Consider the following 16,048-nt stretch of genomic DNA (forward strand, 5'->3'; position numbering starts at 1 on the left):
AAGTAAGATGTAGACACAAAAAATGCTCATTATTCATTTTTTTCGTAATTTAAACATTTAGAATATATATATATAGCTGCAAACATGTACAGCCATTGAGAAAAACCTTCTAAGTAGTAGCAACATTATAGCAGTTTGACATATTAAATCTTCAATTTAAAGTTTTAAAAAAAAATTCAAATTAATGTGACAATTTATATTTTAAACTGTGTGGATGATGCGGCTCGCGCAGAAAAAAAAAATTATTTGGCAAAGTACTAGTCAGATGCAAATTTTATTGGGTTGCAGTCGCAATAAAAGTTACTTAATTGTCCTATTAATCACTACAGAAAATATATTAAGAAAATAAAAGTTTTGTTTTGGGATTCGGCAATTAAAGGCTGGATTATTAAAAACATTTATAACACTGTAAAAAATAATCAATAACCTTTACCATTCTTTTTCACCTAATTTCAAGACTTTTTCCTTAGTCATAGAAGCTAAATCTGTATCTAAAGATCCCTTTTGGTTTTCAACACTTTTAGAACCTAAAACAAAAGAAAAAATAATATTTACTTTTAAATGTTATCATACAGATCTTTCCCATTCATCACTATTGTAATGTGCTACAATTTCTAAACTATAAAACTTACATTTTGAAGCAACAATAATATACATATTAGAATAGACAATAATTATAAAAACCTTCAACTTTTGTAATGAGACACTAAATATAAAACCAGCTAGATCTATTTTAGAAATTGTCAGTTAGCCAACAATTATTATTATACAAATTTTTTTAAAAGCATTTCTGCTTAAAGCCAATAATTTCAAATGGTAGTTTATTAGTTCAATTTGTTTATACATTAAATAATTATTTGTTGATGGCAAAATTGTTCATTTAATGAATATGTGGAATTTTTATTACAAAAGCTAAATGTATACGATTTCAAACATATTTAACAAAAACTATAAAATGAGAATTGAATAATTGGATTCACTGGGTTTAGGTAAAATAAAAAAAAAAAAGCAGAAATTACTCATAGGCTAACAGTATTAAGAAAGAAATTGTTCTAAATATGAATTTAAAGCAAAAATAATCAACTAGAAATTAGCTTCTATAAGAAATTGCAATAAAAAATAGTTTAAAAAACATAAAAGGGAAAAAAATAAGTCAAAATAAAGATATTTAATCACAAACTCACATGAATTTATTTTAAAATAAGGAAAAAAAATGTGCATAACATAAAATCTATTACTGTTGTTTTAATAGAATTACTAAACATATTAAAACATGTCGTTTTAATAGATTTACTAATAAAAATAAATAAATATTTGCTATTGCATTATAGATTAAGGGACTGGTTTTGCTGTTTCACACTTTATTCATTGAATAGATATTTATAAATAAATAGCATAATGTTCTACTTTTACATTATTAAAAAAATAGATTTGTAGATTATATATATAAAAATAGATTTATGTACTTTAAGGTTCAATCCTTATTTTCCCCTTCTAAATCATATTACACGCAACTTGATTTAAAGTGTTTAATAAATACTACAGCAATTGCATATATCAAAGTCTCCATTAAACAAATCATGAAAGCAAAAGCTTAATATATATTTGTGTAATGAATAATTTCAGCAGTTATTACAATAAGTCCATTTAAGAAATAAATAAATTGTATTTCATTATGCAGCAGGAACTCTCAACTATCTGAAAAAACTGAGACTGACTTTACTTTAGAAAATGTACATATTCAAAGCGTTCAAGATAATTTTTTTAATTGCGATTTCAAATCAGCCATGACATTTTAACAAAACTACAGACACTAATAATTTTTTTTTAAATGTATCAACATTTATAGAGAGTTAAAAATCTGTAAAATACAGAAATTTTTTCAAACAGAATTTTTAACTTTCAGATATTTTTTACGCAAGGGCATTCTTCTATATATCAGCTAAAAAATAGCAAAAATGAAACCGAAAGCATTACAAGTTTAACTTTCATCTTCCAGCACATTAATTACAAAGTCTTTGAATTACTTAAAAATTAATTATTTGAAATTACAGTAAAATAACTTAACAATACTTTTCTGACCTAAATTATTTGTTTCAAATTAAAAAAGCAAAAGAATAAAAAACTATGAATAAATCACTTTGGATATCAATTTGAAAAACAATTCTACACAATAAATATTACAGAAGCAAATGAATTTTCCCATACCTTCTTTTAATTCTTCACTCATTTCATCTTTTGGCCACTGTTCAGCAAAATGATTTCCCAATTCAGGTATTTTTTGGTACTCTGCATCCTCTTCGTGTGAGTTAATCCAGGTTTCAATCGACTAAGAGAAATAAATATATAAATATGTCACTGTAGATAGTTGAAATCTTAATAGACTGCCTAAAGTTACCTGATGAAGTATAAAATGATTAATATTTTTAACATTGCCAAGGCATTCTATTGACAAACCATCTGAGAAATATTTCAGACATTGCCTAGCATTTTATAGACATGAAAATCCTACAGACTTTCTATACTATGAATAGCAAAGAATATAATAATTTTCATGATTCATTTTTTTTTTTTTTTTGCCTAACTATGATAGGCATTCTAAATAATGACTAGATATTTTGTAGAATGTCAACATCTCATACACTGATGTTAACATATAGACAAGGAAAAGCTTTTTAATAAAAAAAAAATTATTAACATTGTGTAAACAATTCAATAAATATTTCCATAAAAGATTTAAATGTTTGCGTTTATTGACAGATTTAACATTTCCTAGAATTACTACAATAGATTAAGTGCATTGAAAATACTTTCTAAAATAGCTAATGTAAAATTTTAATAACTGATATATGAAACATGATAAAATAATTTTAAAAAAAATGATATAAAGCCTTTTTAACAAGCTAAAAACAAGTTGTAAATATATTTAAGCCTAAGTGAGGCATTGTGAGGATGTTTCAGAAAAATATGCTAGTAATAAGGGGATAAATAAGCCAGAATTGCATTGTTGTGAACCAATAAATACAGTTTCATTGATAAATGCTAATTATACAAAAGTTTTAGCACACAATTGAACATAATATTTAAAATTTATTTATCTAAATTTAGCCCAGGCCTCATTGGGTATATGTCCTCCTCATTAATTAAAAATCTCTTAAAGCACCACTCAATATAATATTTCAGACAAATAAAGGAATTTGAGGTAAAATCACGAGAGCTAAAATCAAAAAAGATATTAATCTTTTTACAGATGTTTAGCAAATTGAAAAATTGTAAAATTTAGAGAACTAGTGTGGCTGTGTATTTTAATTTTGTCTTCCTCAAAAATTGGACTCAATAATTTCTTTTGAGTTACACATTAAAAAGAAAATTAGCGATAAAAGTCGTTCTAAACAATTGAATTTTGAAAAATATCTTCACTATGGAAATAATAATTTCAGCACAATAAAAGGAAGGAAAAAAATACTGTACTTGTTTGCAAAAATGCGAGCAAACAGTGATACAGCTGTAAAATCAACTGTAAATAATTTATTTATTTTAAAAAATAAATAATTTTTAAAAATCTTTTTTTTTTGTACTCCTCACACTATTGTATTGATATATTTTGCTTGGTTGCATCCAATATTAGAAAGTACTCTTTTTGTGAATATAATGGTGTGAGCTGACAACGAGATTACAGCTCTTCCTTATGTTGTTTTACAACTTTTTTTTTTTTAAATTTTTCAAAAACAATTTATTGAGTAATAATTTTTCCTCTTTAAATTTTTTTTCTTGTTTTAGTTGTATCTTTAACTTACACATGTATATATATACACACACACATGTATATGTATCCAGGAAGGTTTTGGTGCTTAAGAAATTACTATTTATTGAAGAAGTTCAATGAATTACCATGATTTGAAAATGTTGATGAATGTATTTTCAATTTCTCATATATTATTCCAGTGTGATGTAGGCAAGAGTGATGTGCATATTAAACAATAGGAATTGCTTTAATGAAGAATTAAATTCGATAAATAATGAAAGTATTTTATTTCAGAAATATGGAATTATATGGAACTCCAAAGTAAAAAAAAATATTCATGTACATAAAAACTAATATATTTTGAAAATAGTCCAGAGGGTGTGCCTGCAGGGTTAAACCCCACAGGACACCTCCGTCCACCAAGAAATCAAAAATATGTGTCTCTTCTGGCATGGTTTTTGCCAAGAAAAGTACAAGAATCCGTATTGACTATTAGTTGATTAAATCTAATGCCAAGGCACATTTTTTTAGCCTCACGCATTCAAATGTGTTGGCGTAAAAGAAAGCGTGAGAAATAATAGAGAGTTTTAATGAAATCAAGACATCAGCAACCATATAATGGTTTTCGAATTCTATTGTTTTAGGTAGATGTAGAGGAAATCTCTCAAAATAGATTTTATTCTGCACTCAATTCAAGGTTGTGGTATAAAAATAATAAAAATTATACTGATGATGATTTTTATTTATAGAAAAAAAAAAATGAAATAGGAAAATAATTTTGTTTTTAAATGTTTGAAATATGTTATGCATAGTTCAGCATGGTAATATATAAAAAATTTAATTGCTTATGAGACTGGAGCGAGGGGAGCAACAATAAAAAAAGAACTCGTGCACAGAGTAAGAAATAAGGATGAGTTCAAAACTTTAAAGGTCAAAAATATAGACATGTCAGATAATGCCTTGATCTAACCACTTAGACTTTGAAGTCGAAATAAGAAAAAGAGTAAATTAAAAACTTTTCCTACTATTAGTATTAAAAAAACTAGAAATTTTTTTTTAATGGTCCCAAATCAATAGGGCAGCCTGCTCCATAGAGGATGGTAGAACATTTATAGGCAAGCAAATACAGAAATTAAATGCAATATAGCAATCTAGACAGGATAAAGAACAATACCAAACATGTAGCAAGACTTGAGAATAAAAGACACGCTACTTATCTTCAGATTTCGCAAAGTAATCTCTCTTAAATTCAAAGAGTATACGGTTCCAAAAGCAACCCTATTTGTAAACAACTGGACCAATACTTAAGATCATTTTATCTGCATTTGGTTAGTCCATTTGCTTTTAAAAAAACAACCTAATTAAAACTACAGCTAGAAGCTACACAAGCATATCTTTCTAGTTCATAGTTTAATCATGTTAATATTTTGTTATAAACAGTTACATTTTACTTAACAAATGATCCAGTGACAATGACCTTGGCTTTCCAGAACACTACAGTACTACAAACTAATTTAGCTAATGAGTAACAGCAACTGACAAACTATTGTCAGTTATAAGATATACTAATTGCTTCAATAAGATATACTAATTGCTTCCTTAAAACATTAAAAAAATTCCTGATTTTATAAATATTAAAAGAGATGTACTTAAATACCTTAATATCATCCTCAGTGATGTCAGCACAGTAGGGTTCAATGAAGGACCAAAATCGAGAAGGACCATCATTTTTTGTGGGTTTAGGAGTTTCAACTAGGGCATCCGTGACCCCACACTCATAAGACCTTGGTGGAGGCTGTAATGAATTAGCTTTTAATCTATTTTATTAAAAAATTATCATATTTGAAAGAACAGTAGAAGAAAGATTAAAAGCATATGTACCAAATGACATTACCAAAATTAAACTATAGGGTATAGCCACGGTTCCCAAATGATGTTCCATTGAAGAGTTAAAGGGGTTCCGAGAGTTTTGAGTTAGTACTTTTTATAACCAGTGAGGGGTTTTGAAACCTCAAATTATGTTTAGATCCATCTTATAATTCAAAATTAATTTAATCTTTAGGTTGCCTTCATGAAATTCCTTCAAGCAAAATGCCAAAAGAAATAGAAATGGCACTTTTGTAAAAGAAAATATAATATTTCTAAGGACAAATAAACATTTTCAACCTAGTTCTGCAAAGTTTTCATTTTCAGACCATAATTTGCCTTATTTTATTTCTTCTCAGCTTATTTATGTATCTACACCAAAAACAAATTCATAACAAGACTAGATCTAGCACAATGATTGAAAATTCACTGCCTGATAGAAAACATAATTTAAGATTATTAATAATAAAACAGTTAAAAATCTTCATACCACTAATTAAATATTTAAAATAGTCTTTTATAAGTTATAATGTTCACAATTAACTTAATAAACTTTATTTACCAAATTTGTCATGAGAAGACTGATTATTTAGGGCAGTGTAGTTGAAAAAAATTGGGAACCTCTGTGGTATAGTATATACTCAATAAAAAAAAATTAAATACTTATTTTGCTTTTAAGCCTTATTTAGGCTACATTAATTATCTTATAAATTTATAAGTTAATTGTTATTATTATTATTACAATTATATTAATGTTATTATTATTATTACAATTATATTAATGTTATTATTATTATTACAAATTAAGTTAATTGTGATAAATTATATTATCACAATTAACTTAATAAACTTTCTTTACAAAATCTGTCATGAGAAGACTGATTATTTAGGGCTACGTAGTCGAAAAAAATTGGGAACCGCTGTGGTACAGTATATACTCAATTAAAAAAAATTCAATACTTATTTTGCATTTAAGCCTTATTTAGGCTACATTAATTATCTTACAATTCTCTTTTCTTAATTTAATTAAAAATTTGTAACAGTTAACCAGAAAAAGAGTAAGCTGTTTCATTATAACAATATAACCTGGAAATAAAAAAGCTTTTTATTGAGCAAAACTAAACTAATTACCTGAACAAATTTGTTCTTTGGTCGACAAGGAGTGGAAGCTTTTTTACCATTGCCTTTACACTTTTTTGATTGTTTGGCATTCTTCCCACCAGAATCGGAAGACTAAAAAGCAAGAAAAATTTAATTCATAAAGGAATTTGTTAAAAATAGTTAATTAAGTATTAAATACTTATTAGTAGGAGTAATATATATTCAAAGTATTTTTCTTTAGAAAAAGATTTATTCCAAAAATTTTTTCATCATTTGAGTAAAATATATTCAAAGTACTTTTCTTCAGAAAAAAAATTATTCCAAAAAATTTTCCTCTCCCTTCACATTATCTTCACATCTGCAACATGAATATTACTTTCCTAATGCAAGCAATCATTGAACGGGTTACAAAAATAATAACCTTTAAAATTTCAAGTAAAAAATGGAGAGCTAAGAAATTCTTCAAGCAATCAGGAACAAGCATTTAATTTCAAGTTTACCAATTTATTATCCAGAAAAATTCAGGAGACTTGGTATCTCAGCTAGACATAAAAAATTAAAATTTTCAGTTAGTAACCAGTGGACAGTAGACTTTAATGACTCAGTAACTACTTTTTCCTACAATCTAATGAGTTGGCGATAGGATCTGTTTCATTTAATAGGCAATTTTTGTAAACTTTCTTGCTTGGATTAAAATATATTTTTAAAAAATTTATGTTCAATTTAATCAATGGCTATAAAAAGTAAATTAAACAATAAAAATAAGATAAATATGTGAGAACATTTAATTAAAGATACTGACGTACTGAAGAACTTAATGCAGGGGTAGCAGCAAAGTTTTTAAAAATTTTAGGGTAATTTTAGGAGCTTTTTTCAAAAAATTTTAGGTAAATTTTAGAAGTAATATATGATTTTGCTAGGATAAAAACAGATCACACGGTAGTTTATTACATAACAGAAGATTATTACAATTCATCCACACATATCATAAATAATTGCAAGCCATAAAATAAAGCTCTGAAATTTATTAAGTCAAGAATGAAATCTCTAAAGTGTAAAAATGAAATTTCAACTTTACACATTACCTATCAGAAATTAAGTGCATAATTGGGTATAATATGAAAAAAACACAACTACTTCGATTTAGTAGGAACAACATATGACGCAATGCTAAACGAATGGAATTTAGTTGTTGTTTATTTAGTTATTGTTATTAGTAGTTGTTGTTATTTGTTTTAGTTGTTGTTGTTTATTTAGTTGTATTTAGTTTCAATAACTTTTCTTTATAATGCAATAAAATCTGGCGAGCAGCTATTTAAACGATCGAACACTTCGTTTGTTTATTTGTGGCTTGAAGTTAGGCTCGCAGAAAATGCCGTTCATGGGTTAAATTTAGTAGGAACAACACAACCTGTGACGTAGGCTATATTATACCCAATTCAGGAACAGGCAAAAGTGAGAATAAATCAAGAAAAAAAATAAATTAACACCAACTTGGATTTCTATATAATTTTTACCTTCTTAATCAAAACTTTATTATTACCCTTTAACTTACTTCATTAAGAAAAATTATTATGTCATATTATTAGATTTCAAATCAGCAATTTATATTAGAAGTTAGAGAAAAGCAAATTAATCATGATCATTTTTCTAAAATATTCTTGATATGATTTGTGTGATTCTTTTACTGCCCTCAATAGTGTTGTGGTGATATTCAACACTCCTCCATAATTTCGAATGGTATCTTTGATTAGTCTAAGAGACATAATAGTATTCTCATGGTGACTCACATTAAGCATTGCTTTATTTATCGAAAAACCTCTCTCAGGATCAGAATTCCCATGTGGCAAAATTAAAACAGTTTTAATTAATGTAGTTTAATTCTTATATTTCAGATTATTGCTTTCTTATTTATATTTAGCCTATAACTCTAATTTTTTAGGAACACCAACAAAATTTTATCAGATTTTTAGGAATTTTAGGGTTTGCACATAGTTTTAGGAATTTTATGAATTTTAGGGGGAATGCGACCCCTGTTAATGTAAAAATATTTGGGCAGGCAAAATACATTACAACTTTGAAAAATGTGAATTGTTCAAAAACTCTGCTTTCACGTGAATCTTTCCACCATGAATTCTCAAAATTTTGAATGGAAACATTTCACATTTTAACGAAAATTCTGCTTTCCAGAGTATCTTTCTACATTGATGTATTTTTCTCATTAAACAATTTTTTAAAATAGTGATGAGAAAATAAAAATACCGGTAGTTTATTTTATTTAAGGCACCACTTTCTTTTGTTGACTCGCCATGTGACCAGTGCTTAGTTTCAGGTCTAATCTCAGCTATAGGTAGCATAAAATCATTAGAATAAAATGAATGTATTTGCATACTCTTGATCTTTTGTTTCTTTTAGCTGCTGGATTTTCAAGATTGGAGATTTCAACCTTAAGCTTCTCTTGTCTCCTTAACATACAAACTTGCATGTATTCCAGTTCATACTGTAGAGATACTAAATCTTTAAACAGTACACCTTTGCCTTCTTTCTTCACGCCTGCAACATGAATATTACTTTTAGATACGAACAATCACTGAATGATTAAACATGCAAAAATAATAACTTCAAAAAATTAAAACAATATAAATACTAAATCATTGGTGCAGAATACGTCAAATAATATGAACAAGATTTGGGGGAAATTAAGGCAGCTTTGAACAAATTTAATTAATTTAAATAAATTGATGAAATTTTTTTATCATTAAAAAAAACATTTCTAAGAAATGTGTAAAATCAAAAAAAAAAAATTTTCATTGTTAAAGAAAAAAAATTATAATCAATAAATTTTAGCAATATATGCACAAACTTTACTTTAAAAAAGTTTAAAAATAATAATAATAATTCTACTTTCAGGGGATTTTAAACAAAAGAAAAACTACCTTCAAAGGAACTATTAAGTTCTGAGAATTTTCTGCCCCCAGCTTATAATTAAGGGATTAAAAAAATCAAGGTTTTAAAAATGTTAATATATCGTTTTCTTAAATTGGGTTTCTTCCTCCAAGTTGAACTAAAGGTTCTTAAAGTAATTAAATATTCATTAAATTTAACTAGGAGACCTAAATTATAAATTAAGTGATAATTTTTTTAATTAGGCAATTAACAGAATGCAAATTAGTAACAATAAAACATGACTTTTGTGTGGTCAAACAATTAGTAACAAAATACATCTAACTATAATTTCAATTTACATACTTTTTGAAGTTTTTAAAATTATCAATGTTACGATTATTGTTAGATAACTGTTTGTTTCCTCTATTTTCCCAATTGCAAACTTCAAATTATCCGTAGGTTGAACTTGTAAAGGATGTAAAACAAGCAAATTTTAATGGAACTTTAATATTCTTATCAGTATTGTGCTCTCCTATTAAGTGTTACTGATTTTATTGTAATTAGTCTCATCTACTTTAATGAAAACATTTCATTTCATCCAGATCATCTGCAGTTCTTTCCATTTGTAATTTTTTTTATTCATATTATTATTTTCTATCATTTATTCCAAAAAATATAATTCTATAATGAACATTACCTCTGATTTCCTTTTATTTAAAACACAAAATTGGATGGATCTAGAACTGCAAAAAGGAATATAAAATGGATCATATTTAAGTGATTGATTAGATTATTTGTTTTATACAGTGTTATCTATTGTTAATCAAGATATTTTATAAAAACTTTGGTTTATATTTTATAATAATTTCAATATACTCCTGCTTTTTTGTGTGGAACATAGATTTTTTTTCCTATAATTTTACATCTTATTATGATTATGGCTTTAAGGAAGGGATTTTACTCATGCATAAAATTATGCAAACAAAAGAGTGCTTAAAATTCTGTCTGAATTAGAAAGGTTAAGTAAATCATCCTAGAATTCTAAAAACTGTAAATTCTAATGTAGAATCTAAAATTCTAAAATCAGCAAAGCTTCTAGTATCAAAATATGCAGATTTCAGAGAGTCAACAACATATGATAAAAATATATTTTACATAACATAATTTTATATTTCATAAGGGAAAAAAAAGGAACAGTATTGTAAGTACTTCTTTTTATTACCTGCATTATAAATCGGACAATTATTGATGTCAGCAATAGGAAGCTCAGGTGCTTTAGCTGGAAGATCGTAAACAGCTTCTGTTTTGACTTTCACTTCACTCTTGCCTTTTCCTTTCCCCTTCATGGTTTTACTTATAAAATGTAAATAAATAAAATTAAAAGTATTTGGCATTATTTATAACTTTTGTTTCAAATCAGGGATATCAACTTTCACTTTCAGTGCATATGTTAAAAATTATTTTTAGAAACAGAATTTACACAGTGATTCTCATTTATTATATAACTTTTAATTATATAAAAAAATGTTTGACGTTTCTTTGAATAAAGGGTTGATTTAGAGTTAAAAAAATAATATAAAACTCTCTTATTACAAACATTACATGAATTTATAGAGAAACTTTTCATAATATCGTCATAGAAATTTTTTTCCCTATCTAGAAAGAATAAAACATTTAGTAGTCGATATGATGATCAAGACAAAACCCCTTTTGTCCCCTTCCTTTGAACGCCCCCTAGCCCAATGGTATAAAACTGTTACATGTAATCATGGTTATATGTAATTATGGTCACATATCATTATGATTACCTGTAATCACATTACTTTGATTACAAGTAAATTATATTTTTGTATAACTTTGACACCTATGCATTAATGTTTAAGTCAATAATTATTTAAAAATCATATACTTCAAATATGCATAAAGCATGAATAGGAATTCTCAATTAAACAGAAAACAATTCAAAGCTTTTAAATATTTATAAACACTTAGCAGCATTTAGAATTGCATCGAATTTCTTGATCAGATTATTCTAAATCTGTCTTTACATGCACAAGAAATGTTCACTAGAAAAAGACTCTTGAGTATTATTTAAAGTAATGCAATAAATTGGGTGTAAAATCTGAGAGGTTGAAGAAAAAAACTGGAATAATATGTAAATATTTGATTACTGAATTACCATCCTCATTATTTTTGTACCTTTCAACATTTCATTAAAGCTTAAATTATTTCTTTAACATATTTTTTTTTGTTTAGTTACATAGTTGTTGTTAATTTATTGCTCATTTTTAAATTTTTTAATAAAACACGTTACTTCTCATTGATGGATGCTTTAGCCTTCCCTTAGCAAATTCTTGTTTCACATGATCAATTCAGCATAGATGAGTCAATGATCAATTCAGCATAAATACATAAGTGTGTAGATATTAAAAAAAAAATTGTGCATCTTACTAACATTGGGAAAAATCATCTGATTTGAAAGTTTAAAAACAAGTGCATGGATATTTTGGTTATAATTATTTGTCAAATTATTACTAAATCAATTGATTATTGTATTTTAATGATTTTATTTGAGCCATAAAGGATAACTTTTCATGTAAAAATATTTTAAAAATAGGATTTATATTATATTAAAATGGGACCCACTTTAGGTGAAAAAAAGTGCACAAAATTAAAAGTTATGAGTTCCATGAACCATAGTTTCCAAAGTCTAGTGGAAACACTGGTTATGTTGGATAATTTCAATGTTATCCTTTTGAAATGTTAAGTTATTGAAATTGATCGCTATATTTTTGTATTTGATGTTTGATGTATATAGTTATTATTAAAGATAGCAGTATTATTTGATACACTTATATGAAATATCACTTGCCAGTGACATTTGTAAACCAGAATCTGGTGTTGTTTCTAAATGTTGTCGAACTTGGCTTTATGGTTCCGATAACCAAACAGTACCATATTTATTATAAAAATGTTCATGAATAATATGTGTAATTCACTTTTCATTTTATTAACACATAACTTTATTTATAACAAATTATAAAGTGGATGCTATTAAAAAATATATATATATATATAAAAAAAAAAAAAAAGAATTTTGCGAAAAAGAAAAGAAAGCAGGGTTTCTATTGCTCAACAAAGTATTGCTTTTGTCAATAAGTATTAGTAAATGATGTTTAACACCTTGAGTCTAGAATTTTCAACATTTTTTTGAAAAAAAGGTGAATAAAAAACAAAAAGCATTTTATAGCCCATTTATATAGTTTTCATTTTTGAAACTTTTGGCAATTTTGAGTTTAAAAAGCACTCTGATTTAACATGAAAATTGTCTAGGGAAGATTTTCATATTTATACCTGGGCAAAATAACCACCAAATATTGGCGGCTATAGTGCAGTGGCACATCATATTCATAGAATAGAGCCAACTCCAAGGCTATAACTAGTAGTCAATACCAGGCAAACTTCCATGCATTTATTTTTAATAATTTTACTAAGTTTAAAATCTTTTTAGCACTTTGTTGATTGTAGTGAGTGTGCAACAAATTTTCAAGATAAAAATATCCCTATAATTTTGATCACTATTATTTCTCCATTTTGACAAAATTATAAATTTTAATTGCAAATAAAACTATTAACTACATCCAAATAATATTTGCCTTCAAAAGTTTTTTAAATCCTTATTTTGTTCATGTTTTAGTCTAATAAGTTTAAATAAAAAAAATTAAGGAAAAAATCATAATAAACATTACAAGATAATGTTTGTCAATTAATGTCAATTGGGGAAGAGAAATATATAAAAAATCTTAACTTGAAAATGGTAAATACATAAACCAATGAAAAAAAGAGAGATATTTTGATCCGTCACGCCAAGGTATCAAGTGGATTTTAAACTTGCAAATTAAAAAAAGAAAAAAAAACATGTGGAAGTCAGCCTTCAGGTGGTTACTTTCCCACAAAAAAAAAAAACAAAAAAAATTGAACTTAATCACCCTTCCAAAGATCGCCAAATTCTCCGCGCACCGTGTACTAGGATTAAGCCAAATTATTAAGCATATTTCAGAATGATTTGAAAGTATGAAGAACAGTATTTTTTGCGATATCACATGATAATCAAGCGTCTCTACCAATGGTATATGATGATCTAAGCATTTTAAGCAAAATAAATAAACATAGAATTTTACCAACACAGATAAATAAAACGTTACATTGCCGTATAAATGTAATTTCTGATTAGACCCTATAACAGATGCGCCAAAATAAACTATGATTTCATATTCGCTACAATAGGGGGAATAGATCCAAAAAAGTTCAGCTAAATACGATAATTAAGATTATAAATATGTCAATAAATTAAGAGAACAAAATCATAACTCACTTTAATGAAAATCAACAAACATCAACAACTACAAACCACCAACACTCACCTCACTAACAAATTTTTCGAACTTTTGAGTTGATTTCGTTTGCTCCTTGGCATACAAGCTGAATAAAAGGGAAACCTGGAAAGCTTTTTACGAACTTGTCTTGTTAAAACACATCGTTTAGAATGTCTTTCTTGATGAAAAAAATTCCCTGCTTGAAAAGGAAAAAGGAAAGGGAAATTGTGTAAAATTCCCTACTACAAGGAATAGGCGATCCATGGCCAAAGCATGGAGTCATGGATCCATGAGGCGATCGCAATGCTCGAATACGCCATCTGGGGAGAAGACCGATTCCATGACTTTGGCCCATGGATCCTAAAGCGGTAGGATATTCAGCTCGCGCTTAAAAAACGGAAGCAGATCTTTTTCACCCTCCCAAACAAACTTTGTACCTAGCTACAGAACTCCGCCTAACGGCCAGAGTAAAAGCTCTGGCAAAAACAAGTTCTGGGTGAGGGGGAAGAAAAGTCTCCGTCCCTCTCCTCATCAGGGGATGATTACTAATTTTAAGTACTGTAAAAACGTTTAAAGAAATAGTCCGTTTCATTTAAATAATAATTAAAGAATCTGTTGATTTTCTTTTTTACGTAATTGATTCGATTGATTTTTCAGTGATTTCAAAGAATTTACTTAAGATTAAGCAGGCCAATATATTTTTTTGAGATACATTTTTTGATGATTATTTTATTGAAATTTTTTGAAATGAACCTATAAAATCATGTGCCAATTTCATTTTTATTATTTCAGACTAGTCAAAATTATTATTAAATATTGCTTGGTTTTTAGCTTTGAGACTTTGTTTTATAGTGATGTTATAGAATTTTCTCAGGGCATACATCATGCAAAAGCAAACATTTATTAATTTAGTTTTTTGGTAAAAGAGAAGTTATCTTTCAGACATTATTTCCTTTTTTTTTTACATTTTTCTAAAACAAATTCACAAAGTTAAATGCTATTTTAGTAGTTCTAAAATTAATTAAACGTAAAATAAAAATTAATTATAAATTCAATTGGATAGCTATTGATTTTAATTAATTGAATGTTAAACTTTGAAGGAACTGTATTAAAATTGTTTTTCCCTTAATACTTTTTAAATAAAAATTATGCTTTTATTGCCCTTTGATGCAATTTTTTAGGAAACTCTGCCTCTGTTCAAATAGTTAATTTTAGAAACTTTTTTAACAACTTTTAATAAACTACTTTGTCAAAAAAATAATAATAAATTTCTGTATAATAAAAAGGCAAGCATAAAAAGTTTAGGAAAACATGACTGAAACAATTAAATACCTTTAACAATAATTAAAAAAAAAAAGAAATATCAATCTTTAAATTTGGACTAATATGCTGGATAACTACATATTAATAGATAAAAAAAGTCATACCGTGGCAATTATCATCGGAAGAACACTCTTGCTTCTGCTTCATTAACTCTTGGCCAAATATGACTGACCCCAAAGAGCTGCATAGTTTCACTAAACATCAGCTTCAATGGAGTCAATTATTTAGCAATACATTTTTTGATGATTCAAAGGATGATACTTCACACATTATTCATGAGGAAAAAAAGCTCTAGGATCCAAAACATTTAGAGTAATTTCAAATAAACTTAAGAAAATATATATTAATTCACCACACTATAATTTCTTCATCTTTAGAGATCACTAGCTATAAAAATAATTAATACTTCAAACATGAAATCTATGAATGGAATGGCAAAAAATAGAAAATATTTAAATTTCAGGGCAATGTCAGAAAAATCTAAAGAAGCAAAAAAAACTGCAGGTTAATATATCCTATTACAATTTATTCTTCACGTTTAGGGAGCACTAGCTATAAAAATAAACAACTATATTGATTTAATTTCTGAAATATATCTTTAAAGAATTAATTAATAAGTCAAACATGACATGTAAGAAAATGAAAAAAAAAAGTTCCTGGCAAAAGCCAGAAAAGAAATCATCTGTAAAGACTATCAGCTGGAAACGGAAATTGATTAATACTTCAAGCATAAAATTTATAAAAGCCAAAA

At 26.7% G+C, this 16,048-nt stretch overlaps 1 protein-coding gene across 5 annotated transcripts in view; it reads right to left on the reverse strand.

The window, feature by feature from the left end:
• Nucleotides 1–14,434, reverse strand: part of Ada3 (transcriptional adaptor 3) — a 34,873-nt gene extending 20,439 nt beyond the window's left edge. The window contains exons 1-7 of one of the 5 annotated variants that reach the window (XM_087149857.1): nucleotides 14,023–14,434; nucleotides 10,821–10,951; nucleotides 9,105–9,265; nucleotides 6,743–6,844; nucleotides 5,403–5,540; nucleotides 2,209–2,329; nucleotides 434–527 (exon numbers count right to left, since the gene is read on the reverse strand). In XM_087149857.1, coding sequence (XP_087005983.1) covers nucleotides 434–527; nucleotides 2,209–2,329; nucleotides 5,403–5,540; nucleotides 6,743–6,844; nucleotides 9,105–9,265; nucleotides 10,821–10,951; nucleotides 14,023–14,075 — 800 coding nt within the window. In that variant the 5' untranslated portion in view covers nucleotides 14,076–14,434. Of the gene's footprint in view, nucleotides 1–433; nucleotides 528–2,208; nucleotides 2,330–5,402; nucleotides 5,541–6,742; nucleotides 6,845–9,104; nucleotides 9,266–10,820; nucleotides 10,952–13,587; nucleotides 13,726–13,779 lie in introns of those variants that run through there. The other 4 variants (XM_087149858.1, XM_087149861.1, XM_087149862.1 and 1 more) reach the window with 4 other exon arrangements.
• Between the last annotated feature and the right edge of the window lie 1,614 nt (nucleotides 14,435–16,048).

Source organism: Parasteatoda tepidariorum, chromosome 8 (genome assembly GCF_982258835.1).
Source record: "Parasteatoda tepidariorum strain Cologne lab strain chromosome 8, Ptep-v5.0, whole genome shotgun sequence".
In the NCBI taxonomy this organism is placed as follows: Eukaryota; Metazoa; Arthropoda; class Arachnida; order Araneae; family Theridiidae; genus Parasteatoda; species Parasteatoda tepidariorum.